The sequence below is a fragment of the Symsagittifera roscoffensis genome, chromosome 8 (genome assembly GCF_963678635.1).
Source record: "Symsagittifera roscoffensis chromosome 8, txSymRosc1.1, whole genome shotgun sequence".
Classification (NCBI taxonomy): Eukaryota; Metazoa; Xenacoelomorpha; order Acoela; family Convolutidae; genus Symsagittifera; species Symsagittifera roscoffensis.
The window spans coordinates 20540619-20565691 of record NC_087069.1 but is presented as its reverse complement, the minus strand read 5'-3'; the positions used below and the strand labels follow the sequence as shown (position 1 = coordinate 20565691).

Sequence of the window (25073 nt, the reverse complement as noted above, 5' to 3'; positions counted from 1 at the left end):
AAACAAAATTCTAAGCAATGAAAAAACCTGGTATGTATTCTTGGATTTCAGAATAGATAAGACAAAAACTGATGAGTGGCTGACACAACTACAATTTTACTATTGTTTCACTACATAAATTCTTAGGTTATTTTAGAGATGTTAATCCTCACTCTAGCATTTTTAAAATCTATTTCAGTACCCCTTTACCTAATAAACATCCGGAATCTAGAAAAAAGAATATCCTACTCAGGCACTGGGTAGTCAAGAAGGAGACATACACAAAATTGTATTAAGAAAATTAAGACATCAGCCTGTAACGCTCACTTGCTTATCACAATTACAAGTGAATAAACTTCCAATGCAAATCACAAGACTGCCAAATAACAAATAACATCAAGCTTGATTCATTATTCATCAAATTATCTTCAAAAATCCAATTGTTGCTTTCAATCAGAAGTCAGATAGGCATACAATGTGTTATCTAAAATTTCAAACTGTTTGATTCAAAGTTCAAATTATCAATATTCAAGTTCGTATTGCATTAGTTAGTCATCATTCAGAAATTGCACATTCAGACTCATCAAAAACTATTATTATTGCACACAATGAAGAGTAAGCTATGATAAAATACAATAAATATTTATCCAATGCATATCCACAATGCTTTCATGAGACATATAATCAAACGACAATTTTTTTCTCGAACACTTCTAAATGCATTTTTTTTCTTTTCAAATTATTACATACTTTATTCTAGAAATGTAGATTTCTATTGTCTGCAAAATTTTTGCTAGAACAATTAGGTGGTAAGAACCCAAGTACTTCTTTAAATCCATACTCCGACTGAATTCAATCAGGATCATAATGAAACAATCACTACAATTACCATCACAATAAACAGGTGGAACATTTTAGCATTCAGTAGCACTCAAAAACAAAGTATTTCTTGGCAAGATTAGCAAAAAAGCAACAGTTTTGCAAAAAAAATTAAGCACGATAAGCAACAGAATAGACAGCTTAGAGTCAGTTAGAGGATAGAGTTTGTTTTCTTACCAATTTGCAGTTTTAGTTCTGCTTAATTTACACCAGCAGTCTGAGGTTATCGCCAGTGATGGTGAAGAACTCTTCCTCCTGTAGTATTTTGAGAGCAGCAAGGTAGAGGTCTCTTCGGATGGGAAGCTCACGTTTAGAGTTCATCTGAAGCAACGGTATTATTGATCGACAATTTCAAAAGTGACTTTGTACTTGATTTCTTTAATGGTTATGTAATAGCCTTCATGCAAACATTAAAAAGACCTCAATTTTTTGGTAGGTTCAGTCCGCTTTTTACCTTTCGGTTGGTTACGATTTAAAACAAAAACATAGCCAACAGACAGCTGGAAAAGAGTCAAGGAACGCAAAGAAACAGAAAATTAAATTTGAAAAAAGGCCAAAAAAGTCAAAAAAGTGACTTTTCCTAAGTCTATAGCTCTTCCCCTAGACAAATTAGGGACAAGCCGTTTGTGTAGGGGGGTTCCTACAACCTGGTCTATCGATTAAACCCTTAATCCCAAATCTGGACGGGTAGTTTTTGAGGAAATCGGAAAGATTTGAAAAAAGGCCAAAAAAGTAAAAAAAAAAAGTGACTTTTCCTAAGTATATAGCTCTTCCCCTAGGCAAGTTAAGGACCAACCGCTTATGCGAGGGAGTTTCCTACAAGCTTGTTTATCGATTAAACCCTTAATTCCAAATCTGGATGGGTAGTTTTTGAGGAAATCGATAATTTCCGAAAAAATAGGCAAAAAAATCAAAAAAGTGACTTTTCCTAAGTCTATAGCGCTTCCCCTAAGCAAATTAGGGACCAGCCGCTTGGGCAGTGGAGTTTCCTACAACCTTGTCTATCGATTAAACCCTTAATTCCAAATCTGGATGGGTAGTTTTTGAGGAAATCGATAATTTCCGAAAAAATAGGCAAAAAAATCAAAAAAGTGACTTTTCCTAAGTCTATAGCTCTTCCCCTAAGCAAATTAGGGACCAGCCGCTTGGGCAGGGGAGTTTCTTACAACCTGGTCTATCGATTAAACCCTTAATCCCAAATCTGGATGGGTAGTTTTTGAAGAAATCGAAAAAGTTTGAAAAAATGGCCTAAAAACCGAAAAATTGACTATTCCTAAGTGTATAGCTCTTCCCCTAGACAAATAAGGGACAAGCCGTTTGTGTAGGGGGGGGGTTCCTACAACCTGGTCTATCGATTAAACCCTTAATCCCAAATCTGGACGTAGTTTTTGAGGAAATCGGAAAGATTTGAAAAAAGGCCAAAAAAGTCAAAAAAGTGACTTTTCCTAAGTCTATAGCTCTTCCCCAAGGCAAATTAGGGACCAGCCGCTTGTGCATGGGAGTTTCCTACAACATGGTCTATCGATTAAAGCCTTAATTCCAAATCTGGATGGGTAGTTTTTGAGGAAATCGATAATTTCCGAAAAAATAGGCAAAAAATTCAAAAAAGTGACTTTTCCGAAGTCTATAGCTCTTCCCCTAAGCAAATTAGGGACCAGCCGCTTGTGCATGGGAGTTTCCTACAACCTGGTCTATCGATTGAACCCTTAATCCCAAATCTGGACGGGTAGTTTTTGAGGAAATCGAAAATTTCCGAAAAAATGGGCAAAAAGTGAAAAAAGTACCGAGTTGTGAAGCTTTTCTAAGACCGTAGGGGGTGGGGTAGGGTAAAAATTGCCCTAAATTTTATGCAGGCAGGTAGGTGAAACGCTACTGAATCCATTGGTACCACTTTTATGAGAATCTGACGGGTAGTTTTTTGGGAGAGCGAATTTTTCGAAAAAGCGTCTCAAAAAAAAAAAAAAAAAAAAAAAAAAAAAAACCAGATCTCATCTGGAAAAAAAAACGTTTTCATAATACCTGTTTAATAAATCAAACTTGGGGCCCAGCTGAAAGCTGGAGAGACCTGTTTGATTATTTTAATATTGATTATTTTAAAAATGTTTTAAAATTTCAGGTTTCTCAAGTCGATAGCGCCCTTCCTACGCAAAAAAAAGTGAAAGAGAAGCTTATGCATTCATTATGCAAATCTGGATGGGTAGTTTTTGAAGAAATCGAAAAAGTTTGAAAAAATGGCCTAAAAAACCGAAAAATTGACTATTCCTAAGTGTATAGCTCTTCCCCTAGATAAATTAGGGACGAGCCGTTTGTGTAGGGGGGGGTTCCTACAACCTGGTCTATCGATTAAACCCTTAATCCCAAATCTGGACGGGTAGTTTTTGAGGAAATCGGAGAGATTTGAAAAAAGGCCAAAAAAGTCAAAAAAAAGACTTTTCCTTAGTCTATAGCTCTTCCCCTAGGCAAGTTAAGGACCAACCGCTTGTGCGAGGGAGTTTCCTACAACCTTGTCTATCGATTAAACCCTTAATTCCAAATCTGGATGGGTAGTTTTTGAGGAAATCGATAATTTCCGAAAAAATAGGCAAAAAATCAAAAAAGTGACTTTTCCTAAGTCTATAGCGCTTCCCCTAAGCAAATTAGGGACCAGCCGCTTGCGCAGGGGAGTTTCCTACAACCTTGTCTATCGATTAAACCCTTAATTCCAAATCTGGATGGGTAGTTTTTGAGGAAATCGATAATTTCCGAAAAAATAGGCAAAAAAATCAAGTCTATAGCTCTTCCCCTGAGCATATTAGGGACCAGCCGCTTGGGCAGGGGAGTTTCCTACAACCTGGTCTATCGATTAAACCCTTAATCCCAAATCTGGATGGGTAGTTTTTGAAGAAATCGAAAAAAATTGAAAAAATGGCCTAAAAACCGAAAAATTGACTATTCCTAAGTGTATAGCTCTTCCCCTAGACAAATTAGGGACAAGCCGTTTGTGCATGGGAGTTTCCTACAACCTGGTCTATCGATTAAACCCTTAATTCCAAATCTGGATGGGTAGTTTTTGAGGAACTCGATAATTTCCGAAAAAATAGGCAAAAAATTCAAAAAAGTTACTTTTCCTAAGTCTATAGCTCTTCCCCTAAGCAAATTAGGGACCAGCCGCTTGTGCATGGGAGTTTCCTACAACCTGGTCTATCGATTGAACCCTTAATCCCAAATCTGGACGGGTAGTTTTTGAGGAAATCGGAAAGATTTGAAAAAAGGCCAAAAAAGTCAAAAAAGTGACTTTTCCTAAGTCTATAGCTCTTCCCCTAGGCAAATTAGGGACCAGCCGCTTGTGCATGGGAGTTTCCTACAACCTGGTCTATCGATTAAACCCTTAATCCCAAATCTGGACGGGTAGTTTTTGAGGAAATCGGAAAGATTTGAAAAAAGGCCAAAAAAGTCAAAAAAGTGACTTTTCCTAAGTCTATAGCTCTTCCCCTAGGCAAATTAGGGACCAGCCGCTTGTGCATGGGAGTTTCCTACAACCTGGTCTATCGATTAAACCCTTAATTCCAAATCTGGATGGGTAGTTTTTGAGGAACTCGATAATTTCCGAAAAAATAGGCAAAAAATTCAAAAAAGTTACTTTTCCTAAGTCTATAGCTCTTCCCCTAAGCAAATTAGGGACCAGCCGCTTGTGCATGGGAGTTTCCTACAACCTGGTCTATCGATTGAACCCTTAATCCCAAATCTGGACGGGTAGTTTTTGAGGAAATCGAAAATTTCCGAAAAAATGGGCAAAAAGTGAAAAAAGTACCGAGTTGTGAAGCTTTTCTAAGACCGTAGGGGGTGGGGTAGGGTAAAAATTGCCCTAAATTTCATGCAGGCAGGTAGGTGAAACGCTACTGAATCTATTGGTACTACTTTTATGAGAATCTGACGGGTAGTTTTTTGGGAAAGCGAATTTTTCGAAAAAGCGTCTCAAAAAAAAAAAAAAAAAAAATAAAAAACCAGATCTCATCTGGAAAAAAAAACGTTTTCATAATACCTGTTTAATAAATCAAACTAGGGGCCCAGCTGAAAGCTGGAGAGACCTGTTTGATTATTTTAATATTGATTATTTTAAAAATGTTTTAAAATTTCAGGTTTCTCAAGTCGATAGCGCCCTTCCTACGCAAAAAAAAAGTGAAAGAGAAGCTTATGCATTCATTATGCAAATCTGGATGGGTAGTTTTTGAAGAAATCGAAAAAGTTTGAAAAAATGGCCTAAAAATCGAAAAATTGACTATTCCTAAGTGTATAGCTCTTCCCCTAGATAAATTAGGGACGAGCCGTTTGTGTAGGGGGGGTTCCTACAACCTGGTCTATCGATTAAACCCTTAATCCCAAATCTGGACGGGTAGTTTTTGAGGAAATCGGAGAGATTTGAAAAAAGGCCAAAAAAGTCAAAAAAGTGACTTTTCCTAAGTCTATAGCTCTTCCCCTAGGCAAGTTAAGGACCAACCGCTTGTGCGAGGGAGTTTCCTACAACCTTGTCTATCGATTAAACCCTTAATTCCAAATCTGGATGGGTAGTTTTTGAGGAAATCGATAATTTCCGAAAAAATAGGCAAAAAATCAAAAAAGTGACTTTTCCTAAGTCTATAGCGCTTCCCCTAAGCAAATTAGGGACCAGCCGCTTGGGCAGGGGAGTTTCCTACAACCTTGTCTATCGATTAAACCCTTAATTCCAAATCTGGATGGGTAGTTTTTGAGGAAATCGATAATTTCCGAAAAAATAGGCAAAAAAATCAAGTCTATAGCTCTTCCCCTGAGCATATTAGGGACCAGCCGCTTGTGCAGGGGAGTTTCCTACAACCTGGTCTATCGATTAAACCCTTAATCCCAAATCTGGATGGGTAGTTTTTGAAGAAATCGAAAAAGTTTGAAAAAATGGCCTAAAAACCGAAAAATTGACTATTCCTAAGTGTATAGCTCTTCCCCTAGACAAATTAGGGACAAGCCGTTTGTGTAGGGGGGGTTCCTACAACCTGGTCTATCGATTAAACCCTTAATCTTAAATCTGGACGGCTAGTTTTTGAGGAAATCGGAAAGATTTGAAAAAAGGCCAAAAAAGTCAAAAAAGTGACTTTTCCTAAGTCTATAGCTCTTCCCCTAGGCAAGTTAAGGACGAGCCGCTTGTGCGGGGGAGTTTCCTACAACCTGGTCTATCGATTAAAGCCTTAATTCCAAATCTGGATGGGTAGTTTTTGAGGAAATCGATAATTTCCGAAAAAATAGGCAAAAAATTCAAAAAAGTGACTTTTCCGAAGTCTATAGCTCTTCCCCTAAGCAAATTAGGGACCAGCCGCTTGTGCATGGGAGTTTCCTACAACCTGGTCTATCGATTGAACCCTTAATCCCAAATCTGGACGGGTAGTTTTTGAGGAAATCGAAAATTTCCGAAAAAATGGGCAAAAAGTGAAAAAAGTAACGAGTTGTGAAGCTTTTCTAAGACCGTAGGGGGTGGGGTAGGGTAAAAATTGCCCTAAATTTCATGCAGGCAGGTAGGTGAAACACTACTGAATCCATTGGTACCACTTTTATGAGAATCTGACGGGTAGTTTTTTGGGAAAGCGAATTTTGCGAAAAAGCGTCTAAAAAAAAATAAATAAAATAAAATAAAAAAAAAATAAATAAAATAAAAAAACCAGATCTCATCTGGAAAAAAAAAACGTTTTCATAATACCTGTTTAATAAATCAAACAGGAACAGGAATTTTGAAAAACTTTCGAATTTCTAGAACAATTAATGAGTGGCCTTTTTCGATAAAGTTAAACTAACTTGAAAACTGCATCAAAAGGTAAAACTAATATTTTGCTGGGAAATCTGAAAATTAAATTCCATTTTCGAAAGTAGAAGTCAATCACACTTTTCGTGACCTATTCATTTTTGCTGTTAGTCGTCCTTTCAACAAAGGAAATGAACTGAACTAAAAAAAAAGCAATCCACCAAAACCGCAAGAAGTAAATTTGGGCCTGAATAAATTAAGACTTTTCCTGGAAAAAAACGACTTTTCTTCCTTTCAAATTTGGTTATAAAAAATTCGCATAGTCGGAATATCTGCGCTATTTAAACAGCAACCGGAAGACCTTGTTAACAGTTTGTAAATAAATTTATCAATATTACCTCCTCAAGTATTTCCCATCGTCTGAATGAGATGCCCTGTTTGGCCTGGATCAGAGTTCTAATCTCCTGGGCCAGTTCAGCCCTTCGCCTCTTCTCACTGCTTGTCTGTCCCTCGTACAACTGGGCAATGTCTATCTCTCCAGTGTGAGGGTCAATAGCGGCCTAAAAAAAACCTTGAGCGTTAAATCTCAACCACTACAACTAGCAATCATAATCAGATTCATTTTGAACCATCTCCAACAGAAACAAATCAAAACCGACTTTCCACTAGATACAAATGTCAACTTGATGTATTAAGACAAAAAGCAAAATAATAATAAAATACGGTTTCCAAATAGTCATAACAAGAACGGAATTACAAATTAAGTATTTTTATACAAAACTTCACTTGAGAGAGCGCCATAAGACTAGATTAAGCCTGTTTTCAGGCGTCTCAGAGCGAGAATCAAAAACGGTTTTTGGATACCCTTGAAGATAGGGAAAAGAAAAAGTTGAAATGAGAGGCCAACTTGCTCACAAAAGATGGAAGCGTAAAAGTCTCTTTGTTTGGTACAAATAGAAAGTAGAGATTTACCAGAGCAAAAAAACTTCTAAAAACCGTGCTCAAAAACAATGAAGAAGACAAATTCACATTAATTATAGTTTTACTACAAAACAGCTTATTTATCAGGTCACTATTAGCTTGAATATACTTATCCAAAATTGATGGCTGAAGCTTTTTAGTTCCCGGTTATTAAAACTTTCTCATTTCTGTAAACTTAGGGAACAAAAAAGCAAACTGTTTAAGAGGACACGAGTTCTACCAGCAATCGAGTGCTTTGATGCAAACTTTGTGTATTGCGACAGCTCTCGCTATATTTCTCTAACTTGAATTTTTTTGTGACATTTCTTTGGTAACTGCTTTTTGCAAAATTTCGGATTGGCATTCACCCCGTATTACTTTGCACAAAACTTTTAGCAGTTCTTAAGTATGTTACTCTTTAATAGTGAAAAATTTTATATTGTTGTCTAATGTCTTTGATTGATTCAAATTTCTTTTTGTACCATATGGTTTTTATAAGACTTTCCCCAGCATTTCTAAGTGTTCCAATTTTGTTCTAATTTTCCAACTAGCAAAATTGGCCGAACAAAAGTTTTATATGCCAATAAAAGCTGTTTTTTTATCAAAATTTTTCTCGGTCTATAAAAGAGGCCACATTGCTGGCTTTTTTTACTAAAGAAGTTATGTGGTTTTCGAATGTTGATTTCTATCTGCAAAATATTGCTTTCAAGCAAAGGAATGGTCTCCTCTCTGACATAATTGGGGAAGGTTAAGATTATTTAGATGATCCCTTTATTTTTTGTCTGAGCTGACCTGTTTGAGTGCAGACCTGTACAGTCTGTATGCCTCCTCGACATCGAACAGCGTGACCGTGTCACTGTATCTCATCTTGGCCATGGACTCCGCCAGTCTGATCAGACTCTCCAGCTGTCTAGGGTAGGCTGTGATCATGCCCCTCTCACTCCCCAGTTTACGCATCTCAACGTAGATCTCCACAAGTCTAAATAAATTAAGAACATCGAGATGGGAAGATTAACTAAAAACGGCATTTTCCGTGATGACTTTAAAAAAGACGTTTTTGTACGATTAGCCGAGTAGAGCCTGCGTGCAAAACTGCTTTATCTCTGCACTTGAGGCGTCACTTGACCAACTAAGCATTTGACTTTCTACCAAGAGTATTTTTTGCTATACTTGGAAGGTAATTAATTATATATTTATTATTATGATTATTACTTCATGTTGAGATGCAGAAATTGTTCAGAACAAAATCTAAACTATTAAACTATTCAAAACTATAATCTCGGCGCCTTTCCTAATCAATCAAACCCCCAGAGGCTCAATCGCGGGGTTAAATATTTAAGGTTACCTAAGCTATGGCTATCTAACAAGATCTCCATGGTGCATATTTTTTATAAGGGAAACGCTAATACGAAATTTTCAAAATTATCTAGAAAATGAAAAGCAAGAAACATCTCGATGCCTTTCAAAAAAAGACTTTCCATTACTCAGAACTAGAAAAAAAACACGAAAAACCTTCACTAACTACACTCTTTACTTTCAACTACCCCTTACTTGAAACGGCTGTTTGCCTTTATGGCTTCCATATTACCCATCCTTTGAATTTGTTTCTTGAAAAACCAGTTCCATTGAAATTTGCATGTTGAACAGATTAATCAAGCATCGGTACATCACGCATTTAGCAATAATAACACGAAATAACAAAATGACTATAATAACAAAATAACTATGAAAGAAGAAAACTATAATATAAGGGAATGAGAGAAAATAGCCGTGCTTACCTTTCACTAGCTGACTCATCCAATCTAGGTGCATAATTCTGTTTCCCATATGCAATATAGTCTCTCAGCACATTCAGATCGAACAACTCCTCCTCCTGCAGCTCCTCTCCTTGTGCGTGGTAGAGTGAGATCAAATGGTTGGCCAACATCTTATCGTACTCTTCATTCTGGGGGTCAATGATCAGGAAGATCAGGTCAAATCTGGAACCAATCATTTTTGCTTACAAAAAGTTGATCTACTAAAGAATATCCATGCCTATAAATAAAGACAGTAAATTAGCACTAAACCTTTCTATTGAGAATTCCAATTTTGCTGCATCCCTATTGGTCGAAAAATTGACTAACATAAATCTACTTAACAATCTCCCTCCTTTCTTGAAGGGGAAGATTGTAAAGTAGATCCCAAAAAGTTACAGCCAACTCTACAAAAATGAATCTTCCGGTGAATGAATCAAGAATAGACAATAAGGACATTCAGCATACTTCCTCTTACGTTAGGGGGTAGGAAATTTGGTCCGCACAGTCAGACTATTCATGTTTGACTGACTATTCATACAAAATCAACCTATTTGATAGAATCGATACAGCTTAAATATATTTCCTAACAAGGATTTGAATTAACTTCTAGGTAGTATTTGTTACCAACAAATTTAATCTACTTTGAAATATGTACCTGGACAAGAGTGTATGTGGCAGTTGTACATTCTCCACTATGCTCTTGTGGTGGTTCCACTGACTGTCCACTGGATTAGCCGCAGCCAGGATAGACGCCCGCGCAGTCAGGGTACAGATAATGCCGGCCTAATGATTAGATACACTTCGTTCATATCAAATTTCACAGCAGCTGCACCACGTGGCCAAATATTTTACACAGGCTAAGCGGAGCTTCCATTCGCTGGTGATGCAGTAAATTCGAAGTTGAGAAAAAAAAGTTGTTGGAAAATATCAGCAGAAAAAATTATACAAGCAACCAAATCAGTTTGCATCTAACTGACGTTTCAAACTTGGCTGCAAAAATTACTCAGAAAACAATCAAGGAAGCCATTTGTAAATCACTCAGAATGATGAAAAACCGAACATATCCAAGACAAAGATTTATGAAAACCGCTCAAACTCCAGATTTTAGCAGCCCCGAAACATCAACAAGGAAAGAATCTTCAAAAAAAACAAGCTGATTACTATTTTAAAAAAGCTTTAAGACAATAACATAAAATTTTGAAGAAATATGCATCCGACAACAAAAGCCGATTTTCAATCCGAAGAAGAAAATTTCGATCAGAAAAAAAAACATCTTAAAAAAACTACGAGTTGAAAGAAAACTAATGCAAAGTACAAAATGTGCACTTTGCGCTTTTTTTTTCAAATAAAACAGAAGATCATGACTTTAAAAGGTTAAATAGTTTTGAGGTAATTAAATTATGCAGAACCAGAGGGAAAAAACACAAATAGCCAACAGACAGTTGGAAAAAAGTAATGAACGCAAGTAAACCCAAAAAACACAATGAGTTCGTTGAAAAATCTCAATTTTTGAACTTCAAAGAAAAAAATACATGCCATTTAAGCTCTTTTAATTTCTAGAACAATTTATGATTGGAGCTTTTTGATAACATTAACCTATCTTGAGAAAACTGGATCAATAGTTGAAGTTTTTATTTCGCCGGAAATCTAAATAGTTAATTCCACTTTTTAACAAGAAATTGCTCACGCTTTTTCGCGCCATTTACACGTTTGTATTTGGAGAATGCTATTTATATTCAGCAGATGAATTTCATTTGAACTCAAAATTTGCATATATACTTGCCTTCATAAATGCAAAAATTTTTGTGAATGCACATGTAGTTATTAGAGCATTTTAAGACTTTCCTGAAAAAAAAATAATCAAGACCTATATAAGAGTCTTCACTACGTTCAATAATCTAACTGAAATCTTCTCAAAATTTTGAAATGGAAAGGCTCTATTTTTTCCTGATTTGATCGCACGTCCAAAATTCCAGAGTTTTCACAAAAAAATGAGAGCAATAAAACCAATATAAAAAACTGTTGTTGACAAAAACAGATTTGGAGAAGCGCGCTAAACCTAATGAGCTGAATTACATGCATCAAAAAGTATATGATTAACATGTGTCTGTACAAAACAGTCCAAAACAAAGCAGTCCTGTAGAAAAAAAATCCGAAAAACCATATCAAAGTCCAAAAAGGAGTCCCATACAAAATAGTCCGAAAAACATCCCCATTGATAGAAGTGATAATTGTTCCACAAAAAAATAAGACAACTTCGCACGGATTAAAAAAATTTTAGTTCAACTTAAGCCAGATGATAACTGGTAGCATAGCAAAGAACGTATAACTACCTAGATAACAGCAGCGTCCACTCATCAAAAGCATCAATTCGCAAACAAAATACAAACAAAAATGGACTCTTGATTTATACCAGTTCAAAACATACAAGTTGCTCAATTTTTCATGGCACTGTGCACAAAAGACAAATTTTTCATGACACTGTGCACAAAACAGATGCAAGGGACGTATGCGTACGAAAGAGGTCCGTGTTGAGATCGTTCAAGATCACTGACACTACTTCAATCCGCTGATAACGAAAAATATAAGTTCAGGAAAACGCTTGAAGACCGAGCAGCAGTTTCGGTTGTAACACCACGGCAATTTCTGAAGCCTAGCGTGAGTTAACAGAGAAACAGCTGTTCGTTTATCAAGTTACTCTGCTAACCCACAAGTTGTAAATGGAATTCGCCGCGAAAATAGACCTAAGGTGGCAGAGCCAACTTCGCTGACTGGCTTTGAATTAGAAACGATGAAAAATGAAAATCAGTTTATTGTGCTGGCCGCGTTAACTTGGCTAGACATCGATTATTAGATTAATGGTTCTGCGATGGAACGTGTTCGACTACTCCGAATATGATTTAGCAAAATTATACTAAACACGCATAGGATGTTGAAGGATGTTTTGTACCTCTCGTTTACGCTCTGTTTCACGACAAAAAGGAATCAACTTTTGTCGCCTCCTCAATGTTTTAAAAGCCGAGTCTCCAAAACGGGTTACAATTGGTTTTGAAGCTGTGCGTTACAATCACAGCTACCCATTCGAGCGCTCAAATTCAGTTTTTCTTCCACATGAGCCAAAGCGTCTGGTGACATGTACTGTCGTCAGGCAACACTTACAATTACAACAATTGACTTAATTTCGTGAGCTTTTTTAAATTCTTCTGTCAACAGCATTTCTGCCCGTACAAAACGTCCCCCCTGCGTTCGAGCTTAAGGTCTGGCATTCAAAGAAAGTCAACCGAATTTCAACTGTATCGAGGAAACCTATATTGGTAGACTGAGGTCTCCTTGCACCAACAACGCTGTAGAAGGTTGAAACAGCAATTCTGTTATGCTAGTCAACAGCAAGCACGCACCTATTTCCAGAGCTCATCGAGAAGTTCAAAGACGAACAAAAAAATTCCGAGACTACAAGGCAAAATGCGCTCAGGAAAGAAAGTAGCCAGACCAACAAAAAGATGCAAAAAACAAGACTAAAACTTAATGACTGTGATTACGTCATATCAAACTAACGATATCATTGTGTTTCTGAGGGGGTGTAGTCATAATATCAAACTATAAACATGAGTATATTTTCGTTTAAATTTATAAATTATTCAATATTGACAAGCAATAAAACTGTTAAAATTCAATAATTTTTTCTTGATTATTCAAAATTGAGTTAAAGTCTATTTGAAACCAGCAAAATTCTAAATACATGAAAATGTTGTTTTTCCTTTCTCCCTCGTCCAACTCTAAGTTTGAGCCCACTTTTTGTACCCTAGATGAACCCGTTTCATGTTTACACAAATTTTTTTGAGACTTTTCTTGGAAAAATGGAAAAGTTTTTATGCCACCGGGTACTCGATCCTTTAATCTCTAGAGTTTAAGTGATTTGTTTCAACCACTATACAATGCGGCCTTTGATTTTCATCTGGTTCATTTTTGGATGTTTCGGACTGTTTTCTATGCAATATTTTTGTATATGCAGCGATGAGCAAATTCTATCGCTCAGCATGCAGTAGGAAGCGGTTTGGATCGACAATACTTTACAACACAAACTAAAACACAGAGTCGAAGTTGCACTTCGCATACACAAGCAAAAATATGACCGGTAACGCTACTGGGAAAAACTGATTGAGTAAAACTTCGAGTCTACAAAATTTCTTAAGTCACGCACGCCAATTATGACGCCACACGCTTTATTAGGTTTAAAGTGATAAATTTCGCTCCTAGTAACAAATCAATTATGGCAAATAATCTCCCTTTAACCAATTTGGAACGATTTCTATGACGGATTAAATCTCCGCTTACGCGGTAATAGCGCGAATATATCGCGCGTTTATTGTTCCATTGGCCGAAATGGCAATTTTTATACCCCATAACTTTACCAAAAATGATCACAGGTAAAATATCTTGCCAAATGTAAGCTCAGGACAACAAAACCTTTTGAATAATTAAAAAAAAATCCTGTCAAAATAGCTAGTTGAAAAGTCGAAATTTGTCTGAAGAAAAAAAACCACCCCGAGCAGAAATATTCCGTTACTTTCAATATGAAAGTCGGGACAATAATAGCCTGTGTTAAAATCCTTAGCATTGGCTGTACTTGATAGCTGGTTATTTATTCGAATGAACACTTTCAAACTGAAGACAGTTCATCGCAACAATATTTGCGTCGCAACAATATTTGCGTCGCAACAAAATTTGCGACTTAGGTTGGATAAAAAAAGATAGTTCATACTATACCACAAGCATTGCTTGAGTAATCAACAAAAATCAATAGAACTAAATTTTAGGTTGATATTATAAATATTTTTAAAGCAAGTCTGCGAGGCTAATTTGAAAAATTTCATAACTCAATAAACGTTTTTTTAACTGCGAAAAAAAATCTGAAAAAAAATAGCATGTAAAAACGCCCACAAATGAAGCCAAAAGCGACCAAAAAATTTTTCTTTAGTAATAACGCTTCCCTCACACAACATAAAATGCATGTCAAAACTATTCAAACAAAAATTTCAAAACTGTAAAAACGATTACTGTACACGTCAAAATAACATGCATGTAAGAACATCCACGAGGTCACCTTAGTCGATTTATGATTTCTAAATTTTGTTTTGTGAAGTCCGAATTATCACATAGGTAACTATCAAAAATACAGAAAAATGATGTAACTGAAAACATATCATTATCAGACCAGAAATAAACTCGCAGCAACATAATTACAATTCCATAAAATAGCTAACAGAAAGCTGAAAATTTATAAAAAAAATTCAGAAAACCAAAAAAATGATTAAAATGGTATGAACATTTTCAACTTGCGAGTTTAAGAAAAAATATACTTGGTTATTGTTTTTTTTAATTCTCCTGTTTATGAATGGCCCTTTTAAAAAAAAATAAACCAATTGAATAAAACTTGACCACTGGATAACGGTTTCATTCCGCTCAGAAATCTGAAAAAAAACCCACTACCGAAACTAGAAATCAATCACGCACTTTTGCGCCATTTACGCATTTGTAATTCTCGAGCGCAATTTGCGTACCTTTTAGCTAATGTATTTGAATTCAAGTTTTAAAAAATCAAATTTTAAGCTTTTTCCTGAAAAAAAATTATCAAGCCCTATATAAGTTTCTGCACTACGTTCAGTATTTTTAATAAACATCAAATGACCAAATAAAAAAGAGTTCATATATACTTTTGCAATAGAGAGTGTTTGCTGTTCCATCACTTCATGCAAGATGGCTCTCGAACTGTCCGACATTTTGTCGAATTCGTCAATGCAACACACTCCGTTGTCACTCAGAACTAAAATTGAACAACTCATGAAACATTTTTTCAGATTCAGTTTATGATCGTCAGATGATACCTCGTAGACTACTGTAACTTGATTATGCAGACAAAAGAGCTAATCTCTGTTCCTGCGCGGTCAACAACAACAAACTATTCTTACCCAGAGCACCCGTCTGCAACACCAACTGCCCTGTTTCTGGGTCCTTAATCACACTGGCTGTCAACCCAGCAGCACTGGACCCCTTTCCAGAAGTGTACTGTCCTCTGGGCACTAGTTTGTGCACATACTGGAGCAGTTGGGACTTGGAGGTGCCTGGATCTCCACAGAGGAGGATGTTGACTTCGCTACGCGCTGCTGTGCGACCATTCTTGCTCATGTCTGTAATAAAACATAGATACGTGTCCATAATTACGAAGGAAAAAAGATATTCATTTCCTAAGATTATTATTTTGATCATAAGCTTCCGTATTTGTGAGTCATGTTCCTAACTGAGTGATAGTTTTTGTTCTTAAGTGGGCGAACTTGAGAGGGGTGATAAATCTCGGGGTCTCGAATTACTCGAACAAAACAAAAATTCCTATCCTTCGGTACTATTTTAAGACATTGCATTTCAGCCAATTCATCCTAAAATGTTTCTAAGTGCACCTTCGGCACCAATATATACTAATTTCTACGGGGATAGCGCGCCAAAAAAATCCGTCGAACCGTTCCGAAACGGGCCTTTTTGTCCTGCTTTTTTAAATTTGCAGCAAAGCATTGTTTTTTCATAATAGGGCAGGGGCGGATTTAGGGGGGGGGGGGGCGGACGCCCCCCCCCCCCTCAGGGATTCGACCCCCTGCCGACCCAAAGGGTCCCCCCTTTGATGCTTTTTAAGAAATCCATTTTTGGCCGACCGACCCTAAAAATTTTCTAAAGGCGCCTTCGGCGCCAATATATACTAATTTTGAGGGGGGAGCGCGCGCCGAAAAAACGCAATTTTTTGGTCAAAATTTTCCAAAAAAGTGCCTAAAAACGCCTTTTTGACCTGTTTTTTCAAAATTTTGCCTGCGGCGCAAAAAATTTGGCCGAAATAGGGACACAACCGTGCTTTTGGAGAGCTCGAAAAATCAATTTGGTCGACCTAAAAAAAAAAAAGTCGTCAAAATTTTCGAAAATTTTTTGAAAATCCGCCCCCTCCCCTCGAGAAAATCCTAGATCCGCCCCTGTAATAGGGTCTTTAATTTCAGATTTTAAGTTTCCAGTATTCAAAAGGACTTTACCTTTCCTGGTTCCTCCAAACAACTGGCAGAGTATTCCGAACTTGACATCCTCGTTCTCGTAGATACTGGGGGCCAAAGCATTGCACAACTGCGTCTTGAAGTAACCAAATTTCTCTGTCTTGTCCCTACATTTTGAACAATTCATTTACGAACTATTTTTGATAGTCATCTTAATTATCATTATCAGTCATAACCAGGATATAGGATACTTTACGTGGGAAAAAACTAGTGACCGAATTGTTCAACTGTTTATAGTCAAGAACTAATGAACCTTTTGATTAAGCCCTACATGTCTTTTACCTTTACATTTTAAATAAAAAATTTCCTTGGTCTAAAGCAACGTGATGCAATCATAGTGATCATCGAACTACAAACACCTCTTACCTTTCGTACAATTATTTAGTATCAGCAGAATAAAACTTACTCTGAATATCTTTCTCATAAGTTTTACTGACAAAGAACAACGTCCAAAAAATATACTTAACCGTCGACTGCATTTCATGGGAAAACTCAAAGTTCATCTTAAAAGCAACGTGAAGAAATCAGTCAATTTAGACCAGATTAAAATGCATTTATTGGTTGTTAATTTTGACGCATTCGGTCTCTCATGAGAATAGCCAGTACCCCCCCCCCCCCCCCCCCCAAGCTCACCTCATGTTCATGTCATTGAACTGGACTGTCTTTGCAATGCCAGTCAAATACTGAATTCTCTCCTCAGTGAACGCATTCTCGTTCTCTGCACTACGCGAAGCGTGAGTATTCTTCACCTGAAATAAGTTGACACTTTTCATTTTTTGCAAATCATCAATTTCGTTTTCCATATTAATTTTTAAGTATCTTAGACCATAGAAAAACAACATTGAGAAAATTCATAAAATTTTTTTTTAAAAACAGCACTTAAAGTTCAGAACTCTTTTTATGATGAACCACAATTGGCAAAAAAATTATTAACAAGTTGAAGCTGCCTACCTTAAAATGCACGACATCAATGTGTGTCTTAAACACCGCCTTCAAGTTTCTCAGCCTGGGATTCACTCTCATAGGCGTGGCCCTGTATATCCCCGTGACTAGAATCCTGTCTCCTGGCTGAACCATGTCTACTAAGTCCTGGTGGGCATGCAGCATGATGGTACGAGGGGTCTGACCTGCTGGCATGTCGTCCGGCGATTCCTAAAAAATACACTAATCTACATAATTATTTGTCAGGACTCGGAGGCACTAACGAAACCAATCAAGCCCCTCCCGGTATAAATAAAAAGGCATTTTGTCCAAAAAGTTTCAACCCCGACCTAAGAGTTGATAACTAAAAAGTAGACAACTGATATCGTATTTTTGCCAAGATCTTAGGCAATTCTACGTGTTTATTGGCACTAAAATGGGAGTCAAAACTCAAACATTTAATGCTTGGCGACGAACAGTGGAAGCATTCTCCTTGAAATATCGAAAATCAAAAGCGAACGAAAGACGTACAACTAACTGCAATGAATATCGCTATGAAATGCTTCAAATTTTTCAACAAAACATTTGTAGAACCAAGCTCATGAATTAATTAAGTTTTAACGATAGCATAGTTTTTGAAAATGTTAACTAATAAATTCCAACCCACCTGTACTTTGACGATTTGCTTATCATCGAATAGACTCCTGTTGTGAATGAGTGCGAGACAGTGGTTAGTCTGACATCTCTGACACAGAGTGGGTTCAGCAATCCTACCTCTGTCTACATCTACTGTTTCCACGTGACCACACACCACACACTCGAACAGGGCCTGGAAACAAAAAAAAGTATTGAACAATGGAACAAAACTGATAGGATATGCAGAAAAATGGAACAAAATTGATAGGATATGCAGAAAAATGGAACAAAATTGATTGGATATGCAGAAAAAATAGCGCTTAATTGTTGGCAATATTCTTTTCATTTTTCTTGATTTATACTCTTATATGATATTTTCTCACCTGTCGCATCTCTGGTATGATTCCGCTGGTTCGGATCACCATTCCACTCACTGTGATCAACTGGTCAATGTCCTCTGGGTCCAACTCACGCATATGGTTAGTCCTCTCAGGGAAAAAGGGACGAATCATCAGACCTAAACGAGGTCATTTTGTATATACATTTAAAAATCACTATTTTGTATTTCAACTTGTACCTTTAAATTGACATTATACGAACATTTATTTTCTCCAAAACGCAGGAAACATGAGAAAGTAGAAGATGCGTTAACGAAACATATGAAAAAACTTTTTTTATTTTTCAACAAAGGACAAAAGCTCGTAACATGGACAATTATGGACAAAATACATAACCGAAAAGCTCGTACCATTTCAAAACACTTTTATGGCACAGAAGCCAAGCGGAGCTTCGCATCACTTGCGATACAACGCGAGCGTAGCATTGAAAGCTGGGAACAGAAAATGAGGCGGAAAAAAACTAGGAATAGAAATAGTTTAAAAAAATTGGAATGAACGAAAACTTCAATTTCAGAAAAACAGTCACGTAAAACAAATACCAGCAATTAATAAACGTTTATAATTTACCGGGCAGCTACTTTTTCGCCAATATGAGGGTCAACACCCATTGAACTGAAAACAAAAAAAATGCAGTGCTGAGTTGAATTGAAAAATGATTATCCTCTTTTTCCCTGCAAACAACACAAAATAAGTCGATTAAACAAAATTCGAAATCAAACAGGCCAAAAAACAATTTCAAATAAAAGACGTAGCCAACAATCATTTGTAAAAGAGTCAATCAACGCAAGGAAACAGACAACTAACTTGTTTTTTTTATGAAAAATTATAAATTTCAATATGAAAAAATTTTAAGCCTTAAAACTCTTTAATTTTCAGGATACATTTCAAATTGACACTTTTTCGATAGGATTAACTCAATTCGAGAAAAGTGGATCAAAATGTACAGTTTTTTTCCGCTGGGCAATCTGAAAAGACCAAAATAATTTTCAAAATTAGAAGCTGATCGCGCTTTCACGACCTTCACAGTTTTTCTGTTCGATAGTGGAGTGAATAACGAACTGAACTGAAGGTAGTTTTCGATTACAAGGCACTTTACAATCAAACGGAAACTTTTGCAAAGTTCAAAAACCATGTCTGTACAAAACAGTCCAATACAAAACAGTACTGTACATAATAGTCCGAAAAAGCATAGCAAAGTACAAAAAAACAGTCTCATGTAATAGCCCTAAAATAGTCCAAAAACAAACCCATTCATCGCAATGACAATTGTTCCAGAAACTGGTAAGAAGATTTCTCTCGGATTTAAAATATTTCGATTCCAACTAATCCGGATGACAAAAGGCAGAGAAATTGGAACAACCTAGATAACAGCAGCGGCAACTCATTAAAAGCAATAATACGCGAAACAAAGTTAACGCAATTAAAGAAATAGACTCTTTATTTAAACCATGCGAAAACAAACAGGTTGTTCAAGTTGTTTTATTTGCGAACACTTGACAACATTGAATAGAAACGAAATTCACTAACTATCGATGGAATTTATATTTACTAACGAAAATTCTGATTTACTGAGTTTTAATGAGTATGCTTATATCAAGAACCGAACACTGTCAGACAATTCCCTATCCTGCCGCTGCGCACAAAGTAGTTGCAATGGACGCAAGCGTACAAGAGGGGACTCCGTTGAGATCGTTAAAGATCACTACCACTTGTCCGATCCGTTGACATCAAAAAAGTCCAGTAAAACACTTAAAGATCCAGCAGCAGTTTCTGATGTAACGCCAGGGCAGCCTATTTTCGCAGCCCAGCGTGATGTGAACCGAGAAACAGCTGTTCATTTGCCAAGTTATTCTGCCAATCAGCAAGTTGTAAAAAGAGTTCGATGCGAAAAATGACCAAAGATGTCAGTCAATTTCGCTAACTGGCTTTGAATTACCCCTAGCCCTACAAGAGCAGTTCCTTAACCAAAACTCAGGTCCCCAAGATGAAAATTGTGCTCGCCACATTACCTGGGTTAGACCTAAAAACTTTATCAGGTGATTGGTTCTGCGATGCAACGTTTTCGACTGCTTCCAATGTATTCTATCAAACTTATGCAATACAAAATTCACTTGAAGGATGCCTTATTCCACTTGTTTACGCTCTGCTACCCGACAAAAAAAAAACAAATTATTGTCGCCTCCTCATTATTGTTAAAAATTGATTCCCCAAAACGCGTTACAATTGATTTTGAAGTAGCTGTGCGAAACTCAATAATAGCCACCCATCAGAGCGCTCCATTTCAGTTTTTTTCCCATATGATTCAAAGCGTCTGGAGACATGTTCAGTCGCCAGGCAATACTCACAATTACCAAAAGAACCATAATTTTCGCGAGCTTAGTCGAATGCTTCTCGCAACAGCATTTCTGCCCGTAGAGGACATCCCTACTGCTTGATTTTGGTCTGACTATTTGTTCGATCTTTGGTTCTTTGTGCTGTTATTACGCTCAAGTTTGATTTTTCAAAGCCTATATCAATTCTGTCGGCGTCAAAAGATTAAGGTCAAAAAAATTCAAATGGTTTTGGACTGTTTTGTATGGGACTCTTTTGAACTTTTTTTGATGTTTCGGGCTCTTTTGTATATCCACCACAAAAACAACTATTACACGGACGCTATATGGCTTTTTCCACACAAACAATCCTTACCAAAAACAATAGGTGATACCAAGTCTTATATTTCTTTCAAATCACTCTTCAAATCAAAATTTGATCAAAAATTGATAAAACTTTTTTTTGAAAATCTTCCCACCAAGCAGTTATGTTCAGTAAAAATTTATTGTTTTTTTTTGTCTAGCATCGCACTGTCGACAGAAAAAGCTTGCCTCAATAGAAATTGGAATGATTTCTGAACCGGACTTACTCCGTCTTAACCGGACTTACTCCGTCACTTACTCCGTCTTAAACCTATGCTTTTGTCTCAAATGGGTGATTTTCAGAATCCCAAAGATTTGAAAAATTTATCGCAACGCAATATATTTTTGAGCGCAGGTCGATCGATATCTTTCACTTGCAATTACAAAAATTTTAAATCAAAAATGGCTGGTTAAAATTGAAGTTAATCAGCAAAAAAAACCAACTGGAAACGCACAAATACTCCATCTTGTCCTTCAAACCTCTAAATACAGCTGCAGCATCGAATATACGTCAGCGTTAGTCAATATACAAGGAAATAAAAAAAGCAAAAAATGGAAATTGGGTACAGAAACGATTGAATTAGTTTGAGAAAAGTTAAATTATACGCTACACAAGCTTTTACTTGTCGTAAAAAAATCAACTTCGCATTAAAAAACATTGATAGACAGTTGCTGTGCCCGATGCAACAAGTATAATTCGAAAATAAAACAAAAATCTTTACAAAATTTTTGCCAACTTTCAAAATGTTCGGAACACGAATCACTTTTACTATGGCTTTAATACAACAGTTCAATCATTACCATAGTGCCTTTATTTGTGGTAGGCCAAATCGTGGAGAAAAAAAAACAGGCTATTCCATAATTCGTTACCTTCACTTCTTGATGTGACTGGAACAACAAAAACCCTTAACATTCCGACTGCCCTGTCAGTATCTGAGGTAGTTTTTGCAACAAAAAATGAATAACATCGTCAACAGACAGGCGGTTTGAAAGAAATTAACGAAAGCAAGAAACTCGAGTTGCTAAAATTTTTCGAAACATTTTCAACATCTTGCATGATAGACATTTTTGATAAAACCAATCCAATTTGAGAAAAGGTACATATTTTTTACTCCGCTAGAAAATTTAGAAACAAAATTTGAGTGTGAACAGAACTTCATGTTTCTTGAATAAGAAAAATCACACGACCTCAATAAATAAGTGATAGATAACTTCATTGTTTCATGAACAGATTTTGAAGCATTTAACTTTATTATTCCAACATGAGATTCTCGCGCAATTAACTTGAATTCTAATTAACCTTCACTCATTTTCTCGACCATATCTGGAAAATGCTTGAAGAAGAAATCAGTCAGAGCCAGGTCGAAAGCCGGTATGATTTCCTGTGGGTTACAAGCCAGTTGTCGACCCAAAGTGGAGTCAAAAAGAGCCAAATGGTTGCAATTAACATCCAGACACATTTGTTCCAGTTTGGCCATTTCGGTCATTTTCTGGACGTACAAGGGCTCCGTAGGATGGTACCTGTTAAAAAAATTTCATGAACTATTAACGGATTGTGAATACTGAAGAAGAGAAACTCTTCTTCTCTAAGCTCTAGAAGGAAGAGAAACATCCATCAACTAAGCTTTTACCGTATGCGTATTTTGTTGACGTAGAAAAATACACGCCATATGCGGGCAGAGTCGCTGATGACTATTTTGTAAGAGACCACAGTAAAAATATGAATTAAGCCCAACCCGGTTTTATTTTATTAGTCGCCTGTCCTGCTCAATGCAGGACTAACCGTTGCGGAGGGTGATGTCATCCATTTCGTAGCAGCCGATCACACCTTGAGGAGGCGGATGACACTGAGACCCCTCCATCCGTGACCGAAGTGGGATTCAAACGCACGACCCTTGTGTTGAGAGACGCGTGCCTTACCCCACATGACCACGGCCGCTCACACGCAACCCGGTACAGTCTTTTAGTTGAAATATTGATAATTTGTCTACTCTTTCGTTGGAATCTTAAAACTATTACTATTAAAATTCACTTTTCTCCACAAAAATCTCATTTTAAGCACTAAGCACGGGTTCAACGGTGATCATGCTGTTTCATTATAAAAGAAGGTTTACAAAATTTTAAGTAGCCCGAGCCTTCGTAACTCTAGTCCCGACAAGTTGAAGCATATTTATTGACCAATGCGTCTACATACAGTTGCCTCCATCGAACACACACTTATTGATTGCTATGTTTAACTATAGTGCCCACTCTTAGCACGAAAAACAATTAATCACCCATCAGTCTCATAGTTGAGACTCCCGTCGCAGAAGGTCCTAATGAACTTCGTGAACTTCCTCCTCGCTTCCGAGATCACAATATCAGTTCCCCAGATTGCCAACTGAGCATCATGAGGAGCTGCACTGTCACTTGTCGACATGTAGCCACCTAAGCGCACAAACTGCATGAAACCATGTTAACAGTGCCAAATAATTGTTAAATTTCACACAGAAGTAAAGATTATCAATTAAGTTTGAAGAAGCCGTCAGGTACACATTTACTTGAAATGACCTCTTGAAATCTGTCCTTAAAATGAAAATCACAAGTTGATAAATGCGAAACATAAGACTTTAAAACATAACTCAAAACCAAAATAAAGGAAAAATCATTTCGCTTATTAAGACTTAACAAATCTCAAATCATTTTGCGTCGGTATTTGATTGATGAAGCAAATCTCCAGCAATTGGGTCATTCGTTTCAGAAAAAAGTTTGATAACTATTAACCTCCTCTGGAACTAGGTAGTCCGCGATCACTGCTCGGCGGGAGATCGGCGACACTAGACCCGAGAGCGTTGCCGCCATGGCCGCCAGCTCCACTCGTGGATCCACTCGGCGCATCAGTCATATCAATTTGACGAGTTCCTTTTCGGGATCCAAGGTCAGCTCGACGCCTCGGAGTACGGTAATCTAGAAAAAAGATAATGCTCTAGTCTTTCTTTTATGGTTTCAAGACTAAAGAATTCGTTAATCATAACTAATCTCGGAGGTAAACAGTACACAAGTGTAGAGGCACAAAAAGGAGAAAAAGTGACAATTCGAAATCACATGTTGACAAAATTAAACGGATTTCGCTTTAGAGATAAATTTCCACGAATATTCATACTTCTCGGAAACTAATTTGGTATTCTGCCAGAAGATCGAGCCCAAAGTTTTCTAATACGAAACGAGGTTGAGTCAAACTATTACTAACCCATGACACTCGGCTCTTCGTTCTCATCATCTGCCATTCCTACTTCCGAGGTGAGACCCGCTCCTCCTGCTCCAGGACTAGTTTGGTATTGGAGAGGAGAGCTGGGAGCAGGCGAGTTGCTGGACATCAAAGCCAGTGATTCGTCCTGCATTTCACCTTCGCCTTGAGTAGCTGAACTAAAATTTAATAAATATATTAAGAAAAAAATGATTAATATATAAATCAATTTGATCAAGTATTAAGGGAGATTGGTACAATTGGGTTTTCATTGAATTAAAAGTTCCTCTTAAAAAAACTCTTTTGAAATTTTATCAAAAAATATACCTATACGCTTCAAATTAGTATCAGCGAACTACATCTTTAGCACAGAAGTTACCGACGCCAGTATCTTGGAAAACTTTTGATATTAATCAGTTTCTGTTTTCGTGCTGTGTATTTAAACGTGGAGTTTGTATGAATACTAAATATTAGTAATTACCCAGGTGCATTAGCTGGCGACCTCTCCTGCAACCTCGGCAGAGGAGCAGGCGAAGACCCTGGATCCGCTTCACTGCCAGCAGTCGAAGCCAGTCGTCTGCTGCTTCTCAGCGGGGTAGTCGGGTTAGACGGCGTCTTACTCGGAGTCGTGTTCTTACTCGTGTTTCGGCCGCTGTTGCTGCCTCCACCTCGTTTGCTTCCTCGGCCTGACATTATAAGTTCAAATCACAAGATCTGAAAAGAATAACATTGCAAAATCAACCTACAAATTCTACTTCATTCAATTTTGAGTATC

General features: G+C 37.0%; 1 protein-coding gene across 1 annotated transcript; it reads right to left on the bottom strand.

Annotated features, from left to right (window-relative positions):
- Positions 1 to 254: 254 nt before the first annotated feature.
- Positions 255 to 25008, bottom strand: LOC134852847 (DNA replication licensing factor MCM4-like). Its single transcript, XM_063868679.1, has 17 exons — positions 24780 to 25008; positions 24302 to 24477; positions 23836 to 24018; positions 23349 to 23499; positions 22373 to 22593; positions 18386 to 18519; positions 18034 to 18195; positions 17397 to 17597; positions 17079 to 17194; positions 16428 to 16552; positions 15327 to 15545; positions 15072 to 15181; positions 10013 to 10140; positions 9340 to 9540; positions 8354 to 8540; positions 7000 to 7161; positions 255 to 1179 (listed from the first exon to the last, which is right to left on the bottom strand). The coding sequence occupies exons 1-17, from the start codon at positions 24989 to 24991 to the stop codon at positions 1063 to 1065; spliced, it is 2805 nt and encodes a 934-aa protein (XP_063724749.1). The 5' UTR covers positions 24992 to 25008; the 3' UTR covers positions 255 to 1062.
- Between the last annotated feature and the right edge of the window lie 65 nt (positions 25009 to 25073).